General features: G+C 45.8%; 1 protein-coding gene across 4 annotated transcripts in view; it reads left to right on the top strand.

Moving 5' to 3' along the window:
* Window positions 1-21724, top strand: part of LOC140411024 (alpha-taxilin-like) — a 114528-nt gene that overhangs the window by 37301 nt on the left and 55503 nt on the right. For all 4 annotated transcript variants that reach the window (XM_072499989.1, XM_072500006.1, XM_072499998.1 and 1 more), the window contains 2 exons: window positions 9574-9665; window positions 18047-18217. In XM_072499989.1, coding sequence (XP_072356090.1) covers window positions 9574-9665; window positions 18047-18217 — 263 coding nt within the window. The remainder of the gene's footprint in view (window positions 1-9573; window positions 9666-18046; window positions 18218-21724) is intronic.

The raw sequence follows: 21724 nt of genomic DNA on the forward strand, positions 1-21724 counted from the left end.
GTAATGAATTCCACAGGCTCACCATTCTTTGTGTGAAGAAATGTCTCCTTATATCTGCCGGAAATGGTTTACCCTGAATCCTCAGACTGACCCCTGGTTCTGGACACACCCACCATTGGTAACATCTTCCCTGCATCTACCCTGTCTAGTCCCGTTGAAATTTTATAAGTCTCCATGAGATCCACCCCCCCCCCCCCCCCCCCCCCCCCCCCCCAATTCTTCTGAGCTCCAGCGAGAACAATCCCAACCTAGTCAATCTCTCCTCATATGACAGTCCCGCCATCCCTGGAATCAGTCTGGTAAACCTTCGCTGCACTCCCTGGAGAGCAAGAACATCCTTCCTCAGAGAAGGAGACCAAAACTGCACACAATACTCCAAGTGTGGCCTCACCAAGGCCCTATATAATTGCAGCAACACATCCCTGCTTCCATACTCGAATCCTCTTGCAATGAAGGCCAACATACCATTAGCCTTCTTTACCGCCTGCTTACCTTCAGCGACTGGTGCACAGGGACACCCAGGTCCCGCTGCACACTCCTCTCTCCCAATTTACAACCATTCAGGAGTAATCTGCCTCCTTGTTTTTCTTCCAAAGTGAAACCTCACACTTATTCAAATTATACTGCATCTGCCATTGATTTACCCACGCGCCCAACCTGTCCAAATCATGCTGTAGAATCTGTGCATCCTCGTCACAATTCACCCTCCCACCTAACTTGATATCATCTGCAAACTTTGAGATGTTGCATTTTGTTCCCTCATCCAAATCATTATGTATATATTGTGAATAGCTGGGGTCCCAGCACCGATCCCTGTGGTACCCCACTAGTTACTGCCTGCCAATTTGAAAAGGACCCATTAATCCCTGCTCTTTGTTTCCTCTCTGCCAATCAGTTTTCTATCCACCTCAATACATTTCCCCCAATCCCATGCGCTTTAATTTTGCACAATAATCTCTTATGCGGGACATTGTCAAATGCCTTCTGAAAGTCCAAATATACCATATCGACTGGCTCCCCCTTGGCGACTGTCCTGGTTACATTTTCAAAGAATTCCAACAGAATTCCAAGCATGATTTTCTCTTCATAAATCCATACTGACCCTGATTGATCCTGCCACTGCTTTCTAATTGTTCCGCTATAAAGTCCTTGATAATGGATTCAGTGCCTTGGTTGAGTGGGCAGAAAAGTGACAACTGGAATTCAAACTAGAGAAGTGTGAGCAAAACTGGAGTCAGTGGGAAGCGGAGAAAATTCCCTGGAGTTGTACTTAGCACAAGGGAAGATGGTGGTGGAGGTTGGAGGTCAATCATCTAATCACCAGACCGTCACAGTAGGAGTTCAACAGGGTATTGTCCTGGGTCCAACAATCTGCAGCTGTTTCATCGGTGACTTTTCTTCCATCATGAGGCTAGAAGTGACGCATAATGTTCAGCAGCATGCGTGACTCCTCAGATACTGAAGCAGTCCGTGTCCAGATGTGGCAAGACCTGGATAATATCCAGGCTTAGGCTGACAAGTGGCAAATAACATTCGTGCCCTACAAATCCCAGGCCAACAAGAGAGAATCTGACCATCGCCCTTTGGCATTAACTGACATTACCATTGAATCCCCCACTATCAACATCCTGGGGATTACTATTGAGCAGAAATTGAACTGGACCAACCACATAAATACTGTGGCTAGAAGAGCAGTTCAGAGGCTAGAAATCCTGCAGCGCATAACTCATTTGCTGACTCCCCAAAGCCTGTCCATCATATACAAGGCACAAGTCAGAAGTGTTGGTGAAATATTCTCCACTTGCCTGGATGAGTGCACCAACAACATTCAAGAAGCTTGAAAACATTACCCAGGCCAAAGCTGCCTGCTTGATCATCAACCCATCCACAGACATTTATCCCTCTACTACTGTACCACAGCAGTGTGGACCATCTACAAGATGCACTGAAGGAACTTGCCAAGGTTCCTTAGGCAGTAACTTCCAAACCCATGACCACTACCATCTGAAGGAAAAATGAAGCAGATACATGGGAACATCACCTCCTGGATTTGCTCTCGAAACCACTCACTGTCCTGACTTGGAAATATATATATTTTTTAAACATATATTTAAAGTACCAATTCATTTTTTTTCCAATTAAGGGGCAGTTTGGCATGGCCAATCTATCTACCCTGCACATCTTTGGGTTTGTAGGGGTGAGACCCATGCAGACACGGGGAGAATGTGCAAACTCCACATGGACAGTGACCCGGGGCCGGGATTGAACCTGGTCCTCGGTGCTGAGAGTCAGCAGTGCTAACCACTGCGCTACTGTTTCGCCCCATGGAAATATATTGTTGTTCCTTCCCTGTTGCTGGGTCAAAATCCTGGAACTCCCTCCCTCGAGCACTGTGCGTGTACCTACACCAATGGCAGCAGTTCAAGAAGGCAGCTCACCACGTTCTTGAGGGCTATTAGAGATGGGCAATAAATGCTGACCTAGCCAGCGAGCCCATATCCCACAAATGAATTACTGGAGCGAAGAAGGAGAGAAGGAAGAGAGGTTATTTGTTAGCGGTGTTACAAGGCGATGAGAGCCATGATGTGGAGATGCCGGCGTTGGACTGGGGTGAGCACAGTAAGACGTCTTGCAACACCAGGTTGAAGTCCAACAGGTTTGGACTTTATGCGCTGCAGGATTCCTAGCCTCTGACCTGCCCTTCTAGCCACAGTATTGATGTGGTTGGTCCAGTTCAATTTCTGCTTAATAGTAATCCCCAGGATGTTGATAGTGTTTGAAACAAACCTGTTGGACTTTAACCTGGTGTTGTAAGACTTCTTAAGGTGATGAGAGGCATGGATAGAGTGGATAGCCTGAGACCTACCCCAGGACGGAAATTGCTGTCACGAGGGGACATAATATTAAGGTGATTGGAGGAAGGCATAGGGGAGATGTCAGAGGTTGGTTCTTTACACAGAGTGGTGGGTGCGTGGAATGCACTGCCAGCGGAGGTGGTGGAGTCAGAGTCATTCGGGACTTTGAAGCGACTCTTGGACAGGCACATGGCCTGCAATAAATTGAATGGGTGTAGGTTAGTTGATCTTAGATTAGGATAAGTGGTCGGCACAACATCGTGGGCCGACGGGCCTGTACTGTTTTGTGCTGTTCTATGTTCTATGAATTTATAAAATGCATGTGGGGAGAGTGAACAAATCTAGGGAATACACAGTAAATGGACGCACATTGAGGGGGGTAGAGGGAGTGAGAGACTTTGGAATCCGTGTCCACAGGTCCCTCAAAGTGGCTGGACAGGTGAATAAGATGGTAAAGAAAGAATATGGAATGCTTTCCTTTATTGGGTGAGATATAGATTAAAAAAGCAGGGATGTAATGCTGGAACTGTATTAGAAGCTGGTTAGGCCACAGCTAGAACTTTGTGTACAGTTCTGGTCACCACATTATGAAGGACATAATTACTCTGGAGAGAGTGCAGAGGAGATCTCCACGAATATTGACAGGGCTTGAAAATTATGAGGCATAATTGGCTAGGCTAGGGTCGTTTATCTTAGAACAGAGGATGCCAAGGGTGAACTAATTAAGGTGTACAAAATTGAGGGGTCCAGAGAAGGTAGAGTGGAAAAATTGGTTTCCCCTCGCTGAGAGGGGGTCAATCACCAAGGGGTGATTGTTAGAAGAGTTAGAGAGGACATGATTATAAAACTTTTCACCCAGAGAGCATCTGGAATTTACCATTTGAATTGCTGTTTGAGACAGAACGCTCAATTTGAAAGGTAATTGGATCTGCATCTAAAGTGCAGTAATCTACAAGACTGCAGACCTGGTACCGGAAATTAAAATGAGCGCTAGTTTTTTTTTCCCCTTTTGGCCGGCACAGACATGATGTTCTGAATGACCTCTTTCTGTGCTGTGACTTTTCTGTGATTGGCAACATGTATTTTTAAATTTCATCTATTAAAATGATACTGAGCAGGTAGCAGTTGGAACCAAATCACAAGCAAGTTACAGCTAACATCGCACAATAACAGCTGAGCGTTACAATTATAACATTTTCTCTTAGTCTGTTGAGTATGTTCAAGGTTGAAATTGATAGACTTTGTGAACGTGGTGCAAGTAGACTGACTCGAAGTCAAAGATGAGTCGTAATGTTGAATGGAGGAGCAGGCTGAAAGGACTGAAGGGCTGCCTTTTGCTACTTTTTCTTATGTTTTCTGGGTTTGATAACGGAAAAGGAGATATCAAAGGGAATGGGTTTTGTTGGTTTAATGGAACCAACTACTTTAAGGCACAAATCAAAGTACAAAACAATACCACCAAAGGGTTTGATTGGTGGGACATATGAAAATACCACGGGCACGATTGACGGGGTATTTCTCAACGGCCACATTGTCGAGATCGTGGCCCGTATTTAACGGCACTTTGTGCTTGAAATGAGCCCTCACTAGCCTCTCGCTATTACTGGCTGTCTCGCCGTCTGATTCACTGGACTTGTGCCTCAGTATCTCGCTGCTAACAAGGGGGAGCTGCTTTTAAATGCTCCCTCACCACTCTCCCAGTCAACACATACATGCATGGCACCGCACAGACCTGCTCCTTGTTTTGGCGATGCCGACCTGGCCAGGCTTCTCAACGCCATCGATGAAAGATGAGATATCCTGTTCCCCCGAGGAGGTCAGAGGGCCAGCAACAGGGCCACCAACACCACCTGGGAGACGGTCGCAGTGGCTGTTGGAGCAGGTAGCATGACCAGAAGGACCAGCGACCAATGTCGGAAGAAGGCCAATAGCCTCCATCGAGCTGCATGGGGAAGTCCACCTCTCTCCTGGCATCAGTTCTGCCTGCCACCCCACAAATTCCCAAGATCTCCACAAATCACTGCTGATACACCGCACCATCCCTACATCCGATCTTTGTGCCTGTTCCTCAGCACCACCTGACACCCACCAGTACAACCCCTTCATGTCCAAGTGCAGTGCCCACACATGCCATCTGCTATAGACGCCCCTGACCCATCAAACTCACTTTGTCCCCGAAGGCAAAGATGCCCATAATAAGTGGGAAAGGGCCAAGACCGGGTTGGAACACTAGAGATCCAAATCCTCTCCCCCTATGAGGAATGGGCCCTAGAGATTGCGGGGTTGTCCGAGGGGAGAGCAGTCACCAATAACAAGATTGGCCTGAGCCGCAGAGCTGAGGATCCACTATTCCTTCACCCAGGTAACCTGTCTCAAGTGAGTTGTTCATGCTAGACAAAATTATGCTTCCCTCTCACTGACCATGTGTCCATTGTCTCGCAGGACATCTGGTGGGGGCCGGGCCGTCCAGAGTTGTGTCGCCCCCACACCCCTCTCACCCAAGAGAGCTCCGAGGCATCACAGTTATCATCCCCAACTTCCACCAGTGCAGAAACACACACCTCGGTGGGTGGCATTAGTGAACAGGCTTCTGGGGCACCATCTGGTGAGCACCACACAGTTGCTGATGCACATCAGGTGGAGGCAGGAACATCCAAGGGAGTCAGCAGTCAGGGGCCTCTGGACAAGGTTCTCCCAGAGCTGATGCAGATGATAGGACACAGTCGTGATGTTCAGGAGGGGATGTCAGTGACATTCCAGCTAGTGCATGGCCGATTGGAGAAGTCCCAAAGGCTACGTGCATGGGAGATGCTGCCGACAGTGTGTGGCACCGAGCACAACATGGCTAGGGTGGCGGCTGCAGTGGCAAGGCTGGAGCATTACATCAACGTCTTGAGTAGTGGTGTCCAAGGCATGGCTCAGTCTGTGATGACAGTGGATGAGGGCCTCAATATCATGTCCCAGTCGCTGAGGGACATGGCGCAGGTGGACATTGCCGGGGCACTGCAGAGCGTGGCCCAGTCATTGAGGAGCATCGCTGAGGGCATTGACACCATGATGCAGACGATGGGGAGCTGCCGAAACTGGCAGAACCAGATGACGTAGAGGACTCGCGCTCACTCCAGCTGCCCCTCCTCATCCCGTGGAGTCCCCCAGGTCCCCATAGGCACTGCCAGAAAGGAGGAAACAAAGAGACGACAGTGGTCTCCAGGGTTGGGGAATCGTGAGTGGGAGAGGTTCAGGGGATGAGGCGAGTGGAAGGAGGGAATGGGAGTGTGTGGGAGGGTTGGGAATGGGGGTGTGTGGGAGGGTTGGGAATGGGTGTGCGTGGGAGGGTTGGGAATGGGTGTGTGTGGGAGGGTTGGGAATGGGTGTGTGTGAGAGGGTTGGGAATGGGTGTGTGTGAGAGGGTTGGGAATGGGTGTGTGTGGGAGGGTTGGGAATGGGTGTGTGTGGGAGGGTTGGGAATGGGTGTGTGTGGGAGGGTTGGGAATGGGTGTGTGTGGGAGGGTTGGGAATGGGTGTGTGTGGGAGGGTTGGGAATGGGTGTGTGGGAGGGTTGGGAATGGGTGTGTGTGGGAGGGTTGGGAATGGGTGTGTGGGAGGGTTGGGAATGGGTGTGTGTGGGAGGGTTAAGAATGGGTGTGTGTGGGAGGGTTGGGAATGGGTGTGTGTGGGAGGGTTGGGAATGGGTGTGTGTGGGAGGGTTGGGAATGTGTGTGTGTGGGAGGGTTGGGAATGGGTGTGTGTGGGAGGGTTGGGAATTGGAGCGTGTGGGAGGGTTGGGAATTGGAGCGTGTGGGAGGGTTGGGAATTGGAGCGTGTGGGAGGGTTAAGAATGGGTGTGTGGGAGGGTTGGGAATGGGGGTGTGTGGGAGGGTTGGGAATGGGTGTGTGTGGGAGGGTTGGGAATGGGTGTGTGTGGGAGGGTTGGGAATTGGAGCATGTGGGAGGGTTGGAAATTGGAGCATGTGGGAGGGGTGGGAATTGGAGCATGTGGGAGGGGTGGGAATCGGGAGCATGTGGGAGGGGTGGGAATCGGGGGCGTGTGGGAGGGGTGGGAATCGGGGGCGTGTGGGAGGGGTGAGAATGGGGGAATGTGGGAAGGGTGGGAATGGGGTGGGTGGGAGAATGGAAGAATCGGGAAATGAGGGTTGGGGTAGTGATGAGCTGACGGACAAAGCCTCATCCTCTGAGAGTCGGGCAAGGATGAGGGTCTCTCTGGTCCTCCGGGCATGCCCGACCCTTGCTGCCGTTGCCTGATCTCCATCCTCCGGCTTCACCTGCACGACCTCTCCGGGCTCATGCGCCATCCCCTCCTGATTTGCTTCCTTATCTAATGAGGTTGCATGTCCCTCCTCCTCCTCCTCCCCAGAGGATCCCCAGTGCTGAGGCCCAGCTCTGGAGTGCTTGATTGTTGGCTGCTGCCTCTATGGTGCTGACTTGTCTAGAGGTAAGGATTCAAGGTTTGATTGATCTGTGATGCAATAATAATCAGGGTGACACGGTAGCACAGTGGTTAGCTCTGTTGCTTTACAGCGCCAGAGACCCAGGTTTGATTCCCGGTGTGTTTCCTCCGGATGCTCGGGTTTCCTCCCACAAGTCCAAAAAGACTAGTTAATTTGTGCATTCTGAATTCTCCCTCTGTGTATCCGAACAGGTGCTGGAGTGTGGCGACTAGGGGCTTTTCACAGTGCCTTCATTGCAGTGTTAATGTAAGCCTACTTGTGACACTAATAAAGATTATTATTTTAATTGTCTGAGACGTGGCATGTATACCCACGAGAGGTCATATTTTATTGGAAAAACAGCCATCATTAACAGAAATTTGAAACATCAACCAGATAACATTCCACATATCACACTAATCATTAATCAACAAGGAAACGGGCAGTAAATGGCACAGTGGTTAGCACTGCTACCTACGGTGCTTAGGAGCCGCGTTCAAATCCCGGCCCTGGGTCACTATCTGTGTGGAGTTTGCACATTCTCCCCGTGTCTGTGTGGGTTTCGCCCCAATAACCCAAAGATGTGCAGATTAGGTGAATTGGCCAATCTAAATTGCCCCTTAATTGAAAAAGAAATAATTGGTTATTCTAAATTTATATTTAAAAAATCAACAAGGAAATGTCACCATTCCCTCTTCTTTCAGGCTACAGAAAAAGAAGGAAACAGGAGCCTCCAGGCATTTGCAGCTACAAGCAGCAGCAAACACAACCTGCAGCTGTGAAGTGCTCTCACTACTGGCAAGGCCAATTCCTCATTAGCAGCAGCCTTCAGCTGTGAAGCTAGAGGCATCTCACAGTCAAAGGGAGTTAATGTGCGGCATGGTGACACAGTGGTTAGCACTGCTGCCTTACAGCTCCAGGGACCCTGATTCAATTCCGGCCTTGGGTGACTGTCTGTTGAATTTGCACTTTCTCCCCGGTTTCCTCCCACAGTCCAAAGATGTGCAGGTTAGGTGGATTGGCCATGCTAAATTGCCCCTTAGTGTCGAAAAGGTTAGGTGGGCTTATGGGGCTAGGTGGAGGTGTGGGCTTAAGTATAGTGCTCTTTCCAAGGGCTGGTGCAGACTCTTTGGGCTGAATGGCCTCCTTCTGCACTGTAAATTCTATGATTCTATGAATATGACCGTCTGCATGTAACCAAGAACAGGGCTGTACTCTGCAAGTTTTTGGAGGACAGATCGGCTGCAGCCGATCCAGGCTGTTCTCTACCCTTTTCCCTTTTCTGGATTTAAACCCATTTTATTTTTTACAAGTGTTTTCCTGCAATGTTGCTTCAGACTTTACGATCCTTATGACCTTAATTGAAATGAAATTTTGCTTATTCCTGAATCAGAAAAAAACTGTTACAAATTCTGAAGCAAAAGCAGAAAACACTGGACAATCTCAGCAGTTCTGACAGCATCTGTGGAGAGAGAAGGGAGCTGCTGTTTCGAGTCTGGATGACTCTTTGTCAAAGCTTTTATCTTTGTTTCAAATTCTGATTAGTTTGCACATTCTGTTATGCACTAAATGAAACTAAATTTGTAGTAACATGTTATATGTTTATATATTTCTGTAAACTTTGTGTGCTCCTTTGCTTCACTAACAAATACTGAAAAATACACTTGAAATTGACTCCTGTTTCTCAATCAGTTTGTGGACAGTTTAAAATGTTGACTCTGGAAGGATGTCTTTGATCTAAGTAACTAGTATTGTTTTTGAGGGAAAACTTGAATTCCTGCACGAAGTCATAATTCTGTGGAAATATCTTTCACTATCTTTCTGCAGACTTTACAGCAATTTCTTTTATTTCAGGTTTCTTGTTTTCAATTTTTCTTTTTATCTCTCACATGAGCATTTTATTCTACATAACTAAAGTGCGTCATAACTCGTGTGCTGTTTAGCATTTTGTGCAGGTATATTGAATAATTGCTCTTGATTGGTAAGAAATGTTTTGGTTCCTAAAGAAAATGTAGTGTGTATTTATCTGGTATGCAGGCATTTTATGTCGCCCTCAAAAGGTTAAAATGTGAATAGGGTGCATGGCCATACAGCTTGAGCTGTTCTTGCTATGTACTTTGATTAGCATTAACATAGCTGTCAAAAAAGATTATTGATTAACAGATATATTATGGGAACTGCAATGAGGGAGGGAGAGAAGACATTTGAAAGTATGTTCCTGCATTGTGAGAAATAAGCTACATTTCTCGTCTGTGATTATCTTTTTTCAGGAAAGGAAATTACATTGCTGATGCAGACACTGAATACTTTGAGCACCCCAGAAGAGAAGCTTGCTGCACTTTGCAAGAAATATGCAGACATGGTCAGTTAAAAAGACTTAAAAGTTATACAATGCTCCAATCTAACCTGAAATCTAAATTCTTTTCTGCTTTTAAAATCTTTTAAAGCATTCTTTTAAAGGTTAACAGATGCGGACAACTTGGACATTTGAATTCTGACAATACTTAGGAATATTTTGTATACATTAAATTTCAGGCCCCTAATATTCATTACTTGGGAAAAGTGCATATTTGCTTTGTTAATCTTCCCCAATCATGATGTATTGTCTCATAGCCACCCATCTTATCTGGCATCTACCTGGCGATGTGGAATATTGCCCAAGTATCTGTTGTCCACGAAAAGCAGGACAAATTCAGCCTGGTCAATTACAGCACCATCAGTCTATTCATGATCAGCAAAAGTGATGGAAGGAGTTGTCGACAGTGCTGACAGATGGCATTTACTCAGCAATAATCTTCTCACTGATGCTCAGTTTAGGAGCATAGGAACAGGAGTAGGCCCATAAGCCTGCTCAACCATTCAATTAGATCATGACTGACCATCTACCTCAACGCTACACTCCTGTGCTATCCCCCATATTTCTTGATGTCATTGCTTTCCAGAAATTTATCGATTTCTGTCTTGAACATGCTTCCACAGCCATCTGGGGTAAAGAATGACAAAGATTCACCTATCTGAGTGAAGAAATTCCTCTTCACGGCCTTCCTCTTATTCTGATATGACATTATGAACTCTGGTTCTAGACTCCCCATCTAGGGGAAACATCCTATCTACATCCATCCTGTCATGCCCTGTAAGAATTTTGTAGGGTTCAATGAGATCACCCCTCATTCTTTGAAACTCTAGAGAATACAGACCCAGTTTCCTCGATCTCTTCTCATAAGGCAAAATCCCTTAAAGATAAGGAGACAAAAACTGTACACAATACTCCAAGTGCAGTCTCACCAAGGCTCTGGACAATTGCAGCAAAGCAATTAGGGCAGCACGGTAGCACAAGTGATTAGCACTGTGGCTTCACAGCGCCAGGGTCCCAGGTTCGATTCCCCGCTGGGTCACTGTCTGTGCGGAGTTTGCACGTTCTCCCCGTGTCCGCGTGGGTTTCCTCCGGGTGCTCCGGTTTCCTCCCACAGTCCAAAGACGTGCAGGTTAGGTGGATTGGCCATGCTAAATTACCCGTAGTGTCCATAAGGGTTGGGAGGGGTTATTGGGTTGCGGGGATAAGGTGGAAGTGAGGGATTAATGTGGGTCGGTGCAGACTCGATGGGCCGAATGGCCTCCTTCTGCACTGTATGTTCTATGTAATCTATGTAATCTATGTAATCTATGTATCTTTACTCCTGTACTCAGATGCCCTTTTAATGAAGGCCAACAAACCATTTGCCTTCCTAATTGCTTGCTGCACCTCCATGCTAGCTTTTAGTGACACGTGCAAGGGCACCCAGGTCTATTTGGACATCAACACTTACCAACCTCTCAACGTTTGAAAAAATGCAGCGTTTCTGTATTTTCTACCCAGCTGGATAATGTCACAATTATTCACTTTATATTCCATCTGCCATGTTCTTGCTCATTCACTTAGCCAATCCAAGTCCCTTTGAATACCTTTAAGATGTAGGAGCAAAAATAGGCCATTCGGCCCATTGAGTCTGCTCCGCCATTTAGTGAAATCAGGGCTGATCTGATGAGGCAGTTTCCCGCCTTATCCCCATAACCCTTGATTGTTTACTGATTAAAAACCTTTCTATCTCAGCTTTGAACATAATTAATGACTCAACCTCTACAGCTTTCTATGGTAAATAATTCTACAGATTCGCTACCCTCTGAAAGAAGAGATTCCTCCATCTCTGAATTAAATGGGTGACCCAATATTATTTGATTATGCCCTCTGAGCATAGGAATTAGGAGCAGAAGTAGCCAATTCAGCCCTTCGAGCCTGCTCCGTCTTTGAATCAGATCATGGCTGATCTTTTGCTGGTCTTAAATCCCACCTCCCTTCCTGTTCCCCATATCCATTTAACCCGTTTTTAAAACAAATCAGAAACGGGTTGAAACATCCTCTCGGCGTCGCCCCTGTCAAGCCCCCTGAGAATCTTGTATGTCTCGATAAGATCATTTTGCTAAACTCCAATGAGTACAGGCCCAACCCACTCAACCTCTCCTCATGAGAAAATCCCTCTATACCCGGGGTCAATCGAGTGAACCTTCTGGGCTGCCTCCAATGCGAATATAGCTTGCCCCTTGCATCCTTTTCACAACATCCGTTCCCCTAGTTTTGTGGCATTAGCAACATCGCCCCCACATCCAAATAATATTTAGATTGTGAACAGCTGTGTCCCCAGCACTGTCCATGCGGTACGTCAATAGTAATAGTTGGCTAGCCTGAGAGTGATCAGTTTGTTTCTACTCTGTTTTCTATCTGTTGATTAATTCTCAATCCATAACAGTATTCCATGTGCTCAAATGTTATTTACTAATATGTGTGGGACCTCACCAAAAGCCTTCTGAAGTTCCAAATATATCCCATCCATTGGTTCCCCTTTACCGATGCTAGAGGTAATGTCCTCAAAAATGCTCCAACAGGTCTGTTGAACATGATTTCTCTTTCCTGTGTTGGCTCTGCCCAATCATATCATTATTTCAGGGGCTGTTTAGAACAGGGTTAAATCGCTGGCTTTGAAAGCAGACCAAGGCAGGCCAGCAGCGCGGTTCAATTCCCGTACCAGCCTCCCCGAACAGGCGCCGGAATGTGGCGACTAGGGGCTTTTCACAGTAACTTCATTTGAAGCCTACTTGTGACAATAAGCGATTTTCATTTCATTTCATTTCATATTTTCCAAGTGTCTAATTGTCTCATCCTTTATAATTGTTATGGGCCAGAGTTTAGAGAACCTCAAAGTGTATCATGGAGTTCACCTGACCTACAACTTTTAATAGATTGTGGTATGGGGAGCACACGGCCCACTTTACAGGTGTGGTACAGCAGAAATGGAAAAGTATTTTTTTAAAGCAAAGCAATGTTTATTCTATGAACTCAAGTTAACCTTTTAAAACATACAGTGAACATCTTAGCAACCATTAATTCAAATACAACCCCCAAAGTCTACAACACTAAGTAATCCTTTAGGCTTTCCTTTTAACATCCATAAGACTTAAAAACAAAACCTTTTAACAGAAGCACCTCCGGTTTAACTTCACTACTGAGAACAGTTACCACGTTGAAATCAGCAAATGGACATTCATAAGCTTGCAAAGATTCACACACATCCTGCTGTGATTGCAGCTTCTCCAAAACTAAAATGAAACCAAACCCACCCTGTAGCAAAAAGCCTAAAGCGAAAGTAAAAAGCTGATAGCCCAGCTCCACCCACTTTCTGATATCACTGCAGTAATAAACACCCATTTCTTAAAGGTACTCTCACTACAGATATTTATATACACACACCTATTTATAAACACCCATTTCTTAAAGGTACTCTCACATGACATAATAGATACTAACATTTTCCCTACAACCCACGTCAAAGTAACAGGTTTGTAGTCTCCATTTTTCTCTCTTCCTCCCTAAAATAGTGGATTTGCTACTTTTCAGTCTGCAGGAACCTCTCCAGAATCGATAGAATTTTGAAAGATAATCACCGATGCATCCACTATCGCTATAACCACCTCCATCAACCCTCTGTAGCTCTTCTGGTCCAGGGAATTTATTAACTTTCAATTCAATTATTTTTTCAAGTCCTGACTCTTTATTAATACTAATTTCTTTCAGTTCCTGATTTTCACAAGCTCCTCCCTCCATTCTCTATTTCTGGGAGGTTTTCTATACCTTCCTCCGTGTAGACAGACACAAAGTAATTGTTTTGTTTCACTGGCATTTCCCTATTCACCATTAGAAATCTTCCTGTCTCTACCTGTAATAGATCTACAATTGTCCTAGTTTATCACTAGCTTGCATTCCTGTTCTCTTTTTCCTTTCTTGAGCAGTTTCTTGGACCTCCTTTGCTGAATTCTAAATTGCTCCCAATCCTCGGGCTTACCACTTTTTCTGGCAACTTTATAACCCACTACTTTTATCTAATGCAACCATTTTCAGCCATGGTTGATTCCCCTTTCCTGTTGGGCTTTTGTGTCTTAGTTGAATATATATTACCATGTAATACTTCTTTAAATACTAGTCATTGTCTGAGTGTATTTTCCCAGCCCATCATGGTCAACTTGCCCCTCCAAAGATGTTCAGGTTAGGTGGATTGGCCATGCTAAGTTGCCCTTAGTGTCCAAAAAAGGTTGGTGGGGATAGGGTGGAGGTGTGGGCTTAAGTGGGGTACTCTTTCGGAGGGTCGGTGCAGACTTGATAGGCCTTCTTCTGCACTGTAAATTCTATGATTATGTTCATAATTTCCTGTATTCAAATTTAAGACCCTAATTTCAGGATGAGCTAAATCATTTTCAAACTTAATGTAAAGTTGGCATATTATGCTCACTATTTCTTAAGGCTGCTTTACAGCAAAGTTATTAATTAGGCGTTTCTCATTATATAATAATAAATATAAAATGGCTCGATCCCTAGTTGGTTCTTCAACAAATTGCTTTGGGTCCTGTTAGTGTTCCTCAGCTCCTGACCTAATTACAGCTTTGTTCCAAATATGGACAAAGGAGCTGAACTAAAACGTGAGGCGAGAGTGACTGCCCTTGAAATTAAGGCAGCAGTTGACCAAGTGTGGTACCAAGGAGCCCTAGAAAAGCTGGAGTCAATGGGAATCTGAGGGGAAACTCTCCACTGGTTAGGATCACACCTAGCATAAAGGAAGATGGTTGTGCTGTTGGAAGTCGATTATCTCCGTCCCAGGATGCCACTGCGGACGCCCTAAGCAGGATTAATTCCTCATCATGTGCCAGGCTCAGTCTAATACAGTTTAAGGTGGTACACCGGGCACACATGACGGCAGTGAGGATGAGCAAGTTTTTCGAGCTTGAACTTGTCCTCCAGCGCCTTCAGACTGGGAAAGCTCCCGTCTATGAATAGATCTCCCATCCGTCTAATTCTTGCTCTCTGCCAACTTCGGAACCCGCCATCTATCCTGCCCGGCGCAAATCTGTGGTTATTGCAAATCGGGGTCCTGACTGACGCACCCTCCACCTTCTTATACCTCCTCCATTGCCCCCAGATCCTCAATGTCACCACCACCACCGGGCTAGTGGAGTAACGGGCTGGCGAGAGCAGCAGAGGTGCCATTACCAGTGCTCCCAAACTGGTGCCTTTGCATGACGCCGCCTCCATCCGCTCCCATGCCGACCCCTCCCCATTACCCACTTCCTAATCATCGCTATATTCGCCACCCAGTAGTAGTTGCAGAGGTTCGGCAGCGCCAACCCACCCTCCCCCCGATTGCGCTCCAACAACATTTTCTTCACCCGCGGGGTTTTATTCGCCCACACAAAGCCCAAAATAATCTTGTTTACCTGCTTGAAAAAGGCCTTGGGGATGAAGATGGGGAGGCACTGGAAGACAAACAAAAATCTGGGGAGCACCGTCATTTTCATGGTCTGCACCCTCCCCGCCAGCGATAGCGGGAGCATATCCCATCTTTTAAAGTCCCCCTCCATTTGCTCCACCAGCCGGGTTAGGTTGAGCCTGTGTAATGCCTCCCATTTCCGAGCCACCTGTATTCCCAGGTAGCGAAAGCTCCTCTCTGCCATCCTGAGTGGCAGCTCCTTCAGTCTCCTCTCCTGCTCCCTTGCCTGGATCACGAACAATTCACTTTTTCCCATGTTCAATTTGTACCCCGAGAACCTGCCAAATTCTTCCAAGATCTGCATAACCTCCCCCCATCCCCTCCACCGGGTCCGAGATGTATAAGAGCAGATCGTCCGCGTACAGCGAAACCTGGTGCTCCACCCCACCCCGAACCAGCCCCTGCCACTTCCTAGATGCTCTCAGCGCCATGGCCAGCGGATCTATAGCCAGAGCGAACAGCAACGGGGAGAGGGGGCACCCCTGCCTCGTCCCTCGGTGTAGCTTAAAGTACCCCGACCTCAGCCGGTTCGTGCACACACTCACTACCGGCGCCTGATAGAACAATCACACCCAGTCGATGAAGCCCTCCCCAAACCCAAACGTTCCCAGCGTCTCCCAAAGATACTCCCACTCCAGCCGATCAAAAGCCTTCTCCGCGTCCATCGCAACCACCACCTCCGCCTCCTCTCCTTCTGAGGGCATCATAATTACATTCAAAAGCCTCCGAACGTTAGCATTGAGCTGTCTACCTGTAACTAATCTGGTTTGGTCCTCCCCTATCACCCCCGGAACACAGTCTCCTATCCTAGTGGCCAAAATCTTAGCCAGCAGCTTGGCATCTACGTTCAAAAGCGAGATCGGTCTATCTGACCCACATTGCTCCGGGTCTTTTTCTCGTTTAAGGATGAGTGGAATTGAGGCCTGCGACATCGTTGGGGGTAGGATTCCCCTCTCTTTAGCCTCACCAGCAGCGGGCACAACACCTCTGAGAACTTCTTGTAGAATTCTACCGGGTAACCATCCGGCCCTGGAGCCTTGCCCGACTGCATGCCCTCCAGTCCTTTAACAATTTCCTCTGCTTCAGTCGGGGCCCCCAGACCCTCGACCAGGTCTTCCTCCACCCTCGGAAACCTCAACTGATCCAGGAACTGCCTCATCCATTCTATACAGGCGGGGGTTCCGACTCATATAGTTTGCTATAAATTTCTTTAGAAACGTCGTTCAAGGCCGGGGCCTCTGCATATCTTCTATCCACTCGAAGTATCTCCTCCACTAATCTCTCCCTCTCTGCTCGTTCCACCTTTTCTCTGTGGGACCGAATCAAAATTAGTCCCCCTCTTACAACTGCTTTCCCGAGCCTCCCAAACCACCGCTGCTGATACCTCACCCGTATCGTTTGTATGCAGGTAATTCTGAATGGACTTATTCACCCGCCCGCAGACCACTTTGTCCGCTAACAACCCCACTCCAGTCTCCAGAGCGGGCATGATTCTCGCTCCTTGACTGTCAGACCAACTGCCATCAGAATTCTGCCTGGTAGCTATCACAGAACAGCCTTTTTCCTGCTGCCTACAACTGTTGTTGCCTTTGTCTCCTGGATTCCACCTCACTCTGTTATCCAGTTCAAAGTCTCTTAGACAGGAAGTCTGCAATAATGAGAACATCTGCTTCTTTCTTTGATTTCAGCTGTTAAACCAAACATGTGCATTTCAACAACACACGACTTGGGCCCCGCCTCTCCCTGTTTCTCTGGTGACCAAGCCATACAGGACTGTTGTCAAAGCGCTCACAACAGATCACATGACTTTCTTCATTGTCCACTTTCATATGTTTGTGACCAGACCCCAATATTTATTAGGATACTGCACAAGAGCCTCAAACACTAACATTTTTAAAACTGTGAGGAAAGAATACTTTGCTCCAGGGGCGATTCCACTGACCAATGGGTATATGGTATATTAAAACAAACTTTATTATTAACACAAGATTAAACTACATTAACATCACAGAAAATATCTCGCAACAGTTAAACAATTCTTAACAATAAAAAGAAACACTTTAGCTTCTAACTGATACTGTCTCTATCTCCAATCCGGAAAAGCCACTTGTAAGTACAATTAACAAACACAGGGTTACTTGCTGCACACTTGAATAGAGATTTCTTGGAAAAACTGCTGAAAAGAGAGTGAACCCTTTCAGACACCAGCTGCGAGTCTTGTGTATGTCAGACTACTGCTTAACCTGGCAGCATTTGGCAAAAGCTCCTGCTGAGCTTAAAACTCTTAGCAGATTAAAGGTTAAGCTACCTTCTACAGACCTGGCTCGTCCCATTAATTATATCATCTCTGTCCCACTCAGATCCGCAGACCAGCTTACCCAAGCCTAAAAACAATGTCTCAAATTATCTACTCTCCAGGGAATCTTCTTTCTATAAACAAAAGTCTATTAGGCCCCTCTTTGTAAACACACGTATGGTTAGTTAGAGTGAATGCTAATCTCACTTTTACGATATCTTAATTGCACTTTTTTTCAGCCACAGAGTATGGATACCTTCAACCAAGCTTTTAATAACATTACTGCAACAGATAAATATAATGCAATCTATATAAAAACTTTCTACATTCATCACACATCAATTAAAAGGACAGGTTAAAACATAACCCTCTTAGAAAAGGTTTCATTCGTAACAACAGTACTATGTGCATGATCTTTATTTTAGTAAAATATTGCGGTCCTGGTTATGTTGGGTTATGATGTGTAAATCTTAAGTTCGACATGCTTAGCAAAATGGTTCTCATTTTGACAAATTAAGCTGTGCAAAATTAGTCACCATCCATTAAAGTGATCTCAAGCTTTGGCCTATCTGAATGACACAATTGATCTCTCTGCAGCTCGAAGAGCATAGAAATACTCAAAAGCAAATGAGACTGCTACAAAAGAAACAAACTCAAATCATACAAGAGAAGGATCACCTCCGGAATGAGCACAGCAAAGCCATTCTGGCACGCAGCAAACTAGAAAGTTTGTGCCGTGAACTGCAACGCCATAATCGAACACTCAAGGTAAAGTGATCATTGGTAACTGCAGATTCGTGCACAGATGATATCTGTTCACTGCCAGTACAGGTCTTGTGGATAAAGCCTTGTTAATTTTTTGCTTAACCTATTTGTATGTCTAGTTTTGCATCTGCTACTGCAAATTCAGAAATGTGTTGGGGTGGATCTGTGTGGCATAGTTGATTAAGACATGTGAAAAAGGACAAAAGATAATCTCCTCTATCTGGTTTGTCCTTGCCCACCATTGTACATCGTTATCATGACATTTATGGAGGCAGTGACGTGGTGGACTAGTAAACCAGAGACTCAGGCTAATTTCCGGGTATATGGGTTCGAATCGCAACATGGCAGCAGGTGGAATTTGAATTCAGTTAATAAGTCTGGAATATCAATGTAGTCTCAGCAATGGTGACCATGAAGCTATCACGACTGTCCTAAAAACCCAAATGATTCACTAATAACCTTTGGGGGAAGGGAATTTCCCATCCTTATCTGACCTGGCCTTCCGGTAGTGGGTGACTCTCCTCTGAAATGGCTTAGCAAGCCATTGAGTTTAAGGGCAACAGATTCTGCCCTTGACAGTGATACACAGATCCCAAGAAAGAATAAAGAAGACCCAAGAATAAAGTAAACCCAATTCACCAGGGCAACGCGGTGGTTAGTTGGCACTGCTGCCTCACAGCGCTGAGGACCCGAGTTCGATCCCGGTCCTGGGTCACTGTCTGTGTGGAGTTTGCACATTCTCCCTGTGCCTGCATGGGTCTCACCCCCACAACCCAAAAAGATGTGCAGGATAGGTGGATTGGCCATGCTAAATTGCTCCTTAATAGGAAAAATAATAATTGGGTACTCTAATTTTTAAAAAAAAAGTAAACCCAATTCACCCCATCCTCTTGCAACCAAATAATCTCCTAAGAACAGCAAAGAAAACAAGAGGAGGTGATCTTTACCCAATTTAGGGGGAATATCTCTTAAATTCTTCTCTGATCCACGCAACAATTTAGCAAATTCCAGGAGACCACATTGGCCAGTAAACAACTCTCTATTTTTATAAATTGAGATGCCTTTTGCTTCCTGGAACTTACCCACTTCCCTTTTGAATGCTTGCATCGAAATTACATTCAACACATTACTGTCATACTATTCCAAGGTTTGACCTCTGTGAAATAACCTACTTCCTTACATCCGTCTTATCAGTGCATTTGTAACTTGACCTGACACCCCCGAGTTCCCCTTTTGTAGCTTAGTAGGGGGTCAACATTTTTTTTTCGCGGGTCCTTCCTGAGATTTTCCTGAGGGATACTTTTTGATTTTTCCACGGCTACGTTTTTGGGCTAACTCCTTTATTTGGTGTTGCAGTCATGTAATAGCATTATCTTTGCTATCTGTGTGGACAGACGTATGGAGTAATTCTACACATGCAATTACAAGAATTACTCAATACCCTCAGTAATCATCACCCTTCAATTCAACCTAAATACGTAGGGAAAGCATTAATTTTCTAGAACAGCAATTTGGCACAAGAAAGAAAAGGCATAAGTTAGAAACAAAAGTACTTTTTTTCCAAAATAACTGACACACACTTCTACAGACAGAAATCTGTGCCCTAGACATGCCTTCTGCAGACTGGTGAGATCACTGCTAATGTATTTCAATTACATGTGCTCAAAGTTGGGAGATATTAACCAGGGAATTACTACCCTTTTTACTGTGTCTCAGATCTCAATCTCGGAATTAAATTGATCTAGTATTGATATCGATCTAACAATTCTTGTTTGTGGAACAGAGTTCCAAACTGCTACCCTTTTGTGTGTTGAAGTATTACAAATTTCCATCCTGAAAGTTTCTAATTTTTAGATTATGTTCTCAGAATCATAATCTTTACAGTGCAAAAGGAGACCATTTGGCCTGTCAAGTCTCCACTGGCTTTCTGAAAGAGCATTCCACCTAGTCCCAATCTCCCGCCTTAGTCCTGCAACGTCGCACAATCTTTCTTTTCATACCGCAATCCAATTCCGTTTTGAATACCTCGATTGAACCTGCCTCCACCGGCACCCTCAGGAAGTTTGTTCCAGACTCCAGCCATTCTCTAAATGAAAAGATTTTCCTGACATCACTTTTACTCCTTTTGCCAATTATTTGGGCAGCACAGTGGCTCGCACTGCTGCCTCACAGCCTGGGATCTGGCTTCAATTCTGGCCTTGGGTGACCGTGTGGTGTTTGCACGTTCTCCCCTTGTCTGCGTGGGTTTCCTCCAGGTGCTCCGATTTCCTCCCACAGTCCAAAGATGTGTAGCTTGGGTGGATTGACCATGAACAATTGTCCCTTAGTGTCCAGAGATGTGCAAGTGGGGTTAGGGTGGGGGAGTGAGCCTAGTTAGAGTGCTCTTTCTGAGGGTTGGTGCAGACTCGATAGGCCAAATGGTGTCCTTCTGCACTGTAAGGATTCTATGCTTTTGAATTTATGCACTTGATGCTCTCTTGAATGGGAACAGTTTCTCACTATTTGCCCTGTTCATACCCCTCAGTATCTTGAATACCTCTATCAAGTTTCCTCTCTGCTTCCTTTTCTTACAGGAACACAGTCCCAAAATCTCCAATCTATCTTCTTTATCCCTGGAATCATTCTTGTGAATCTCATCTGTACTCTATCCAATGCCTTCACGTCCTTCCTCAGATATGGCACAAAGAACAGGACGCAATGCTGCAGATGAGGCCCAACTGGTGTCTGATAAAAGTTCAGCATGACCTCCTTACTCGTGTACTTAATGCCTCTATTAATAAAGCTTAAGCTACCACATTCTTTATTGACTGCTGTCTCAACGTGCCCCGCCATCTTCAATGGCTTGTGTGCATTTCCCCAAGGCCATTCTGTTCCTGCACCTCCTTTAGAGTTTCTCTCTTTATTTTATACTGTCTCTCCATAGTCCTCCTGCCGAAATGAACTGCCTTGCACTTACAGCATTGAACTTTATCTGCCACTTATCACCCCATTCCACTAATAGGTCTGTGTCCTTTGGATGATCATCAAAGTTGTGGAGATGCCAGTGCTGGATTGGGGTGGGCACACTAAGAAGTCTCACATCGGCAGTTTCAAGTCCAATAGGTTTATTTGAAATCACGAGCTTTCGGTGCGCTGCTCCTTCATCAAGTGAAGTGGAAGCAGATTCACAAATACAGCATATATAGGAGAGACACAATTGCAAGATAATTACAGATTGGAATGTGAAGAATGGTTGGAATACCAGTCTTTATCGGTAAACAAGTCTTTACAGGAACAGACAATTGTCCTGGCTCGAGACAATTCAGCTCTGTCCTGGCTTGAGACAATTCACACCTCGATTACCTGTGATTATCCCTCACACCATTCTCTTACCACCATAGCACTTCCACTCTTCCTCCTTCTCTTCTGTACGGCTGAGGCACCCATGGTGCCATGACCTTGGCTTTTGCTGCAGTCCTCTGAAGAACCATCTTGCTCACCAGAATCCAAAATAGAAAAGCAGTTAAAAAG

Source organism: Scyliorhinus torazame, chromosome 1 (assembly GCF_047496885.1).
Source record: "Scyliorhinus torazame isolate Kashiwa2021f chromosome 1, sScyTor2.1, whole genome shotgun sequence".
In the NCBI taxonomy this organism is placed as follows: domain Eukaryota; kingdom Metazoa; phylum Chordata; class Chondrichthyes; order Carcharhiniformes; family Scyliorhinidae; genus Scyliorhinus; species Scyliorhinus torazame.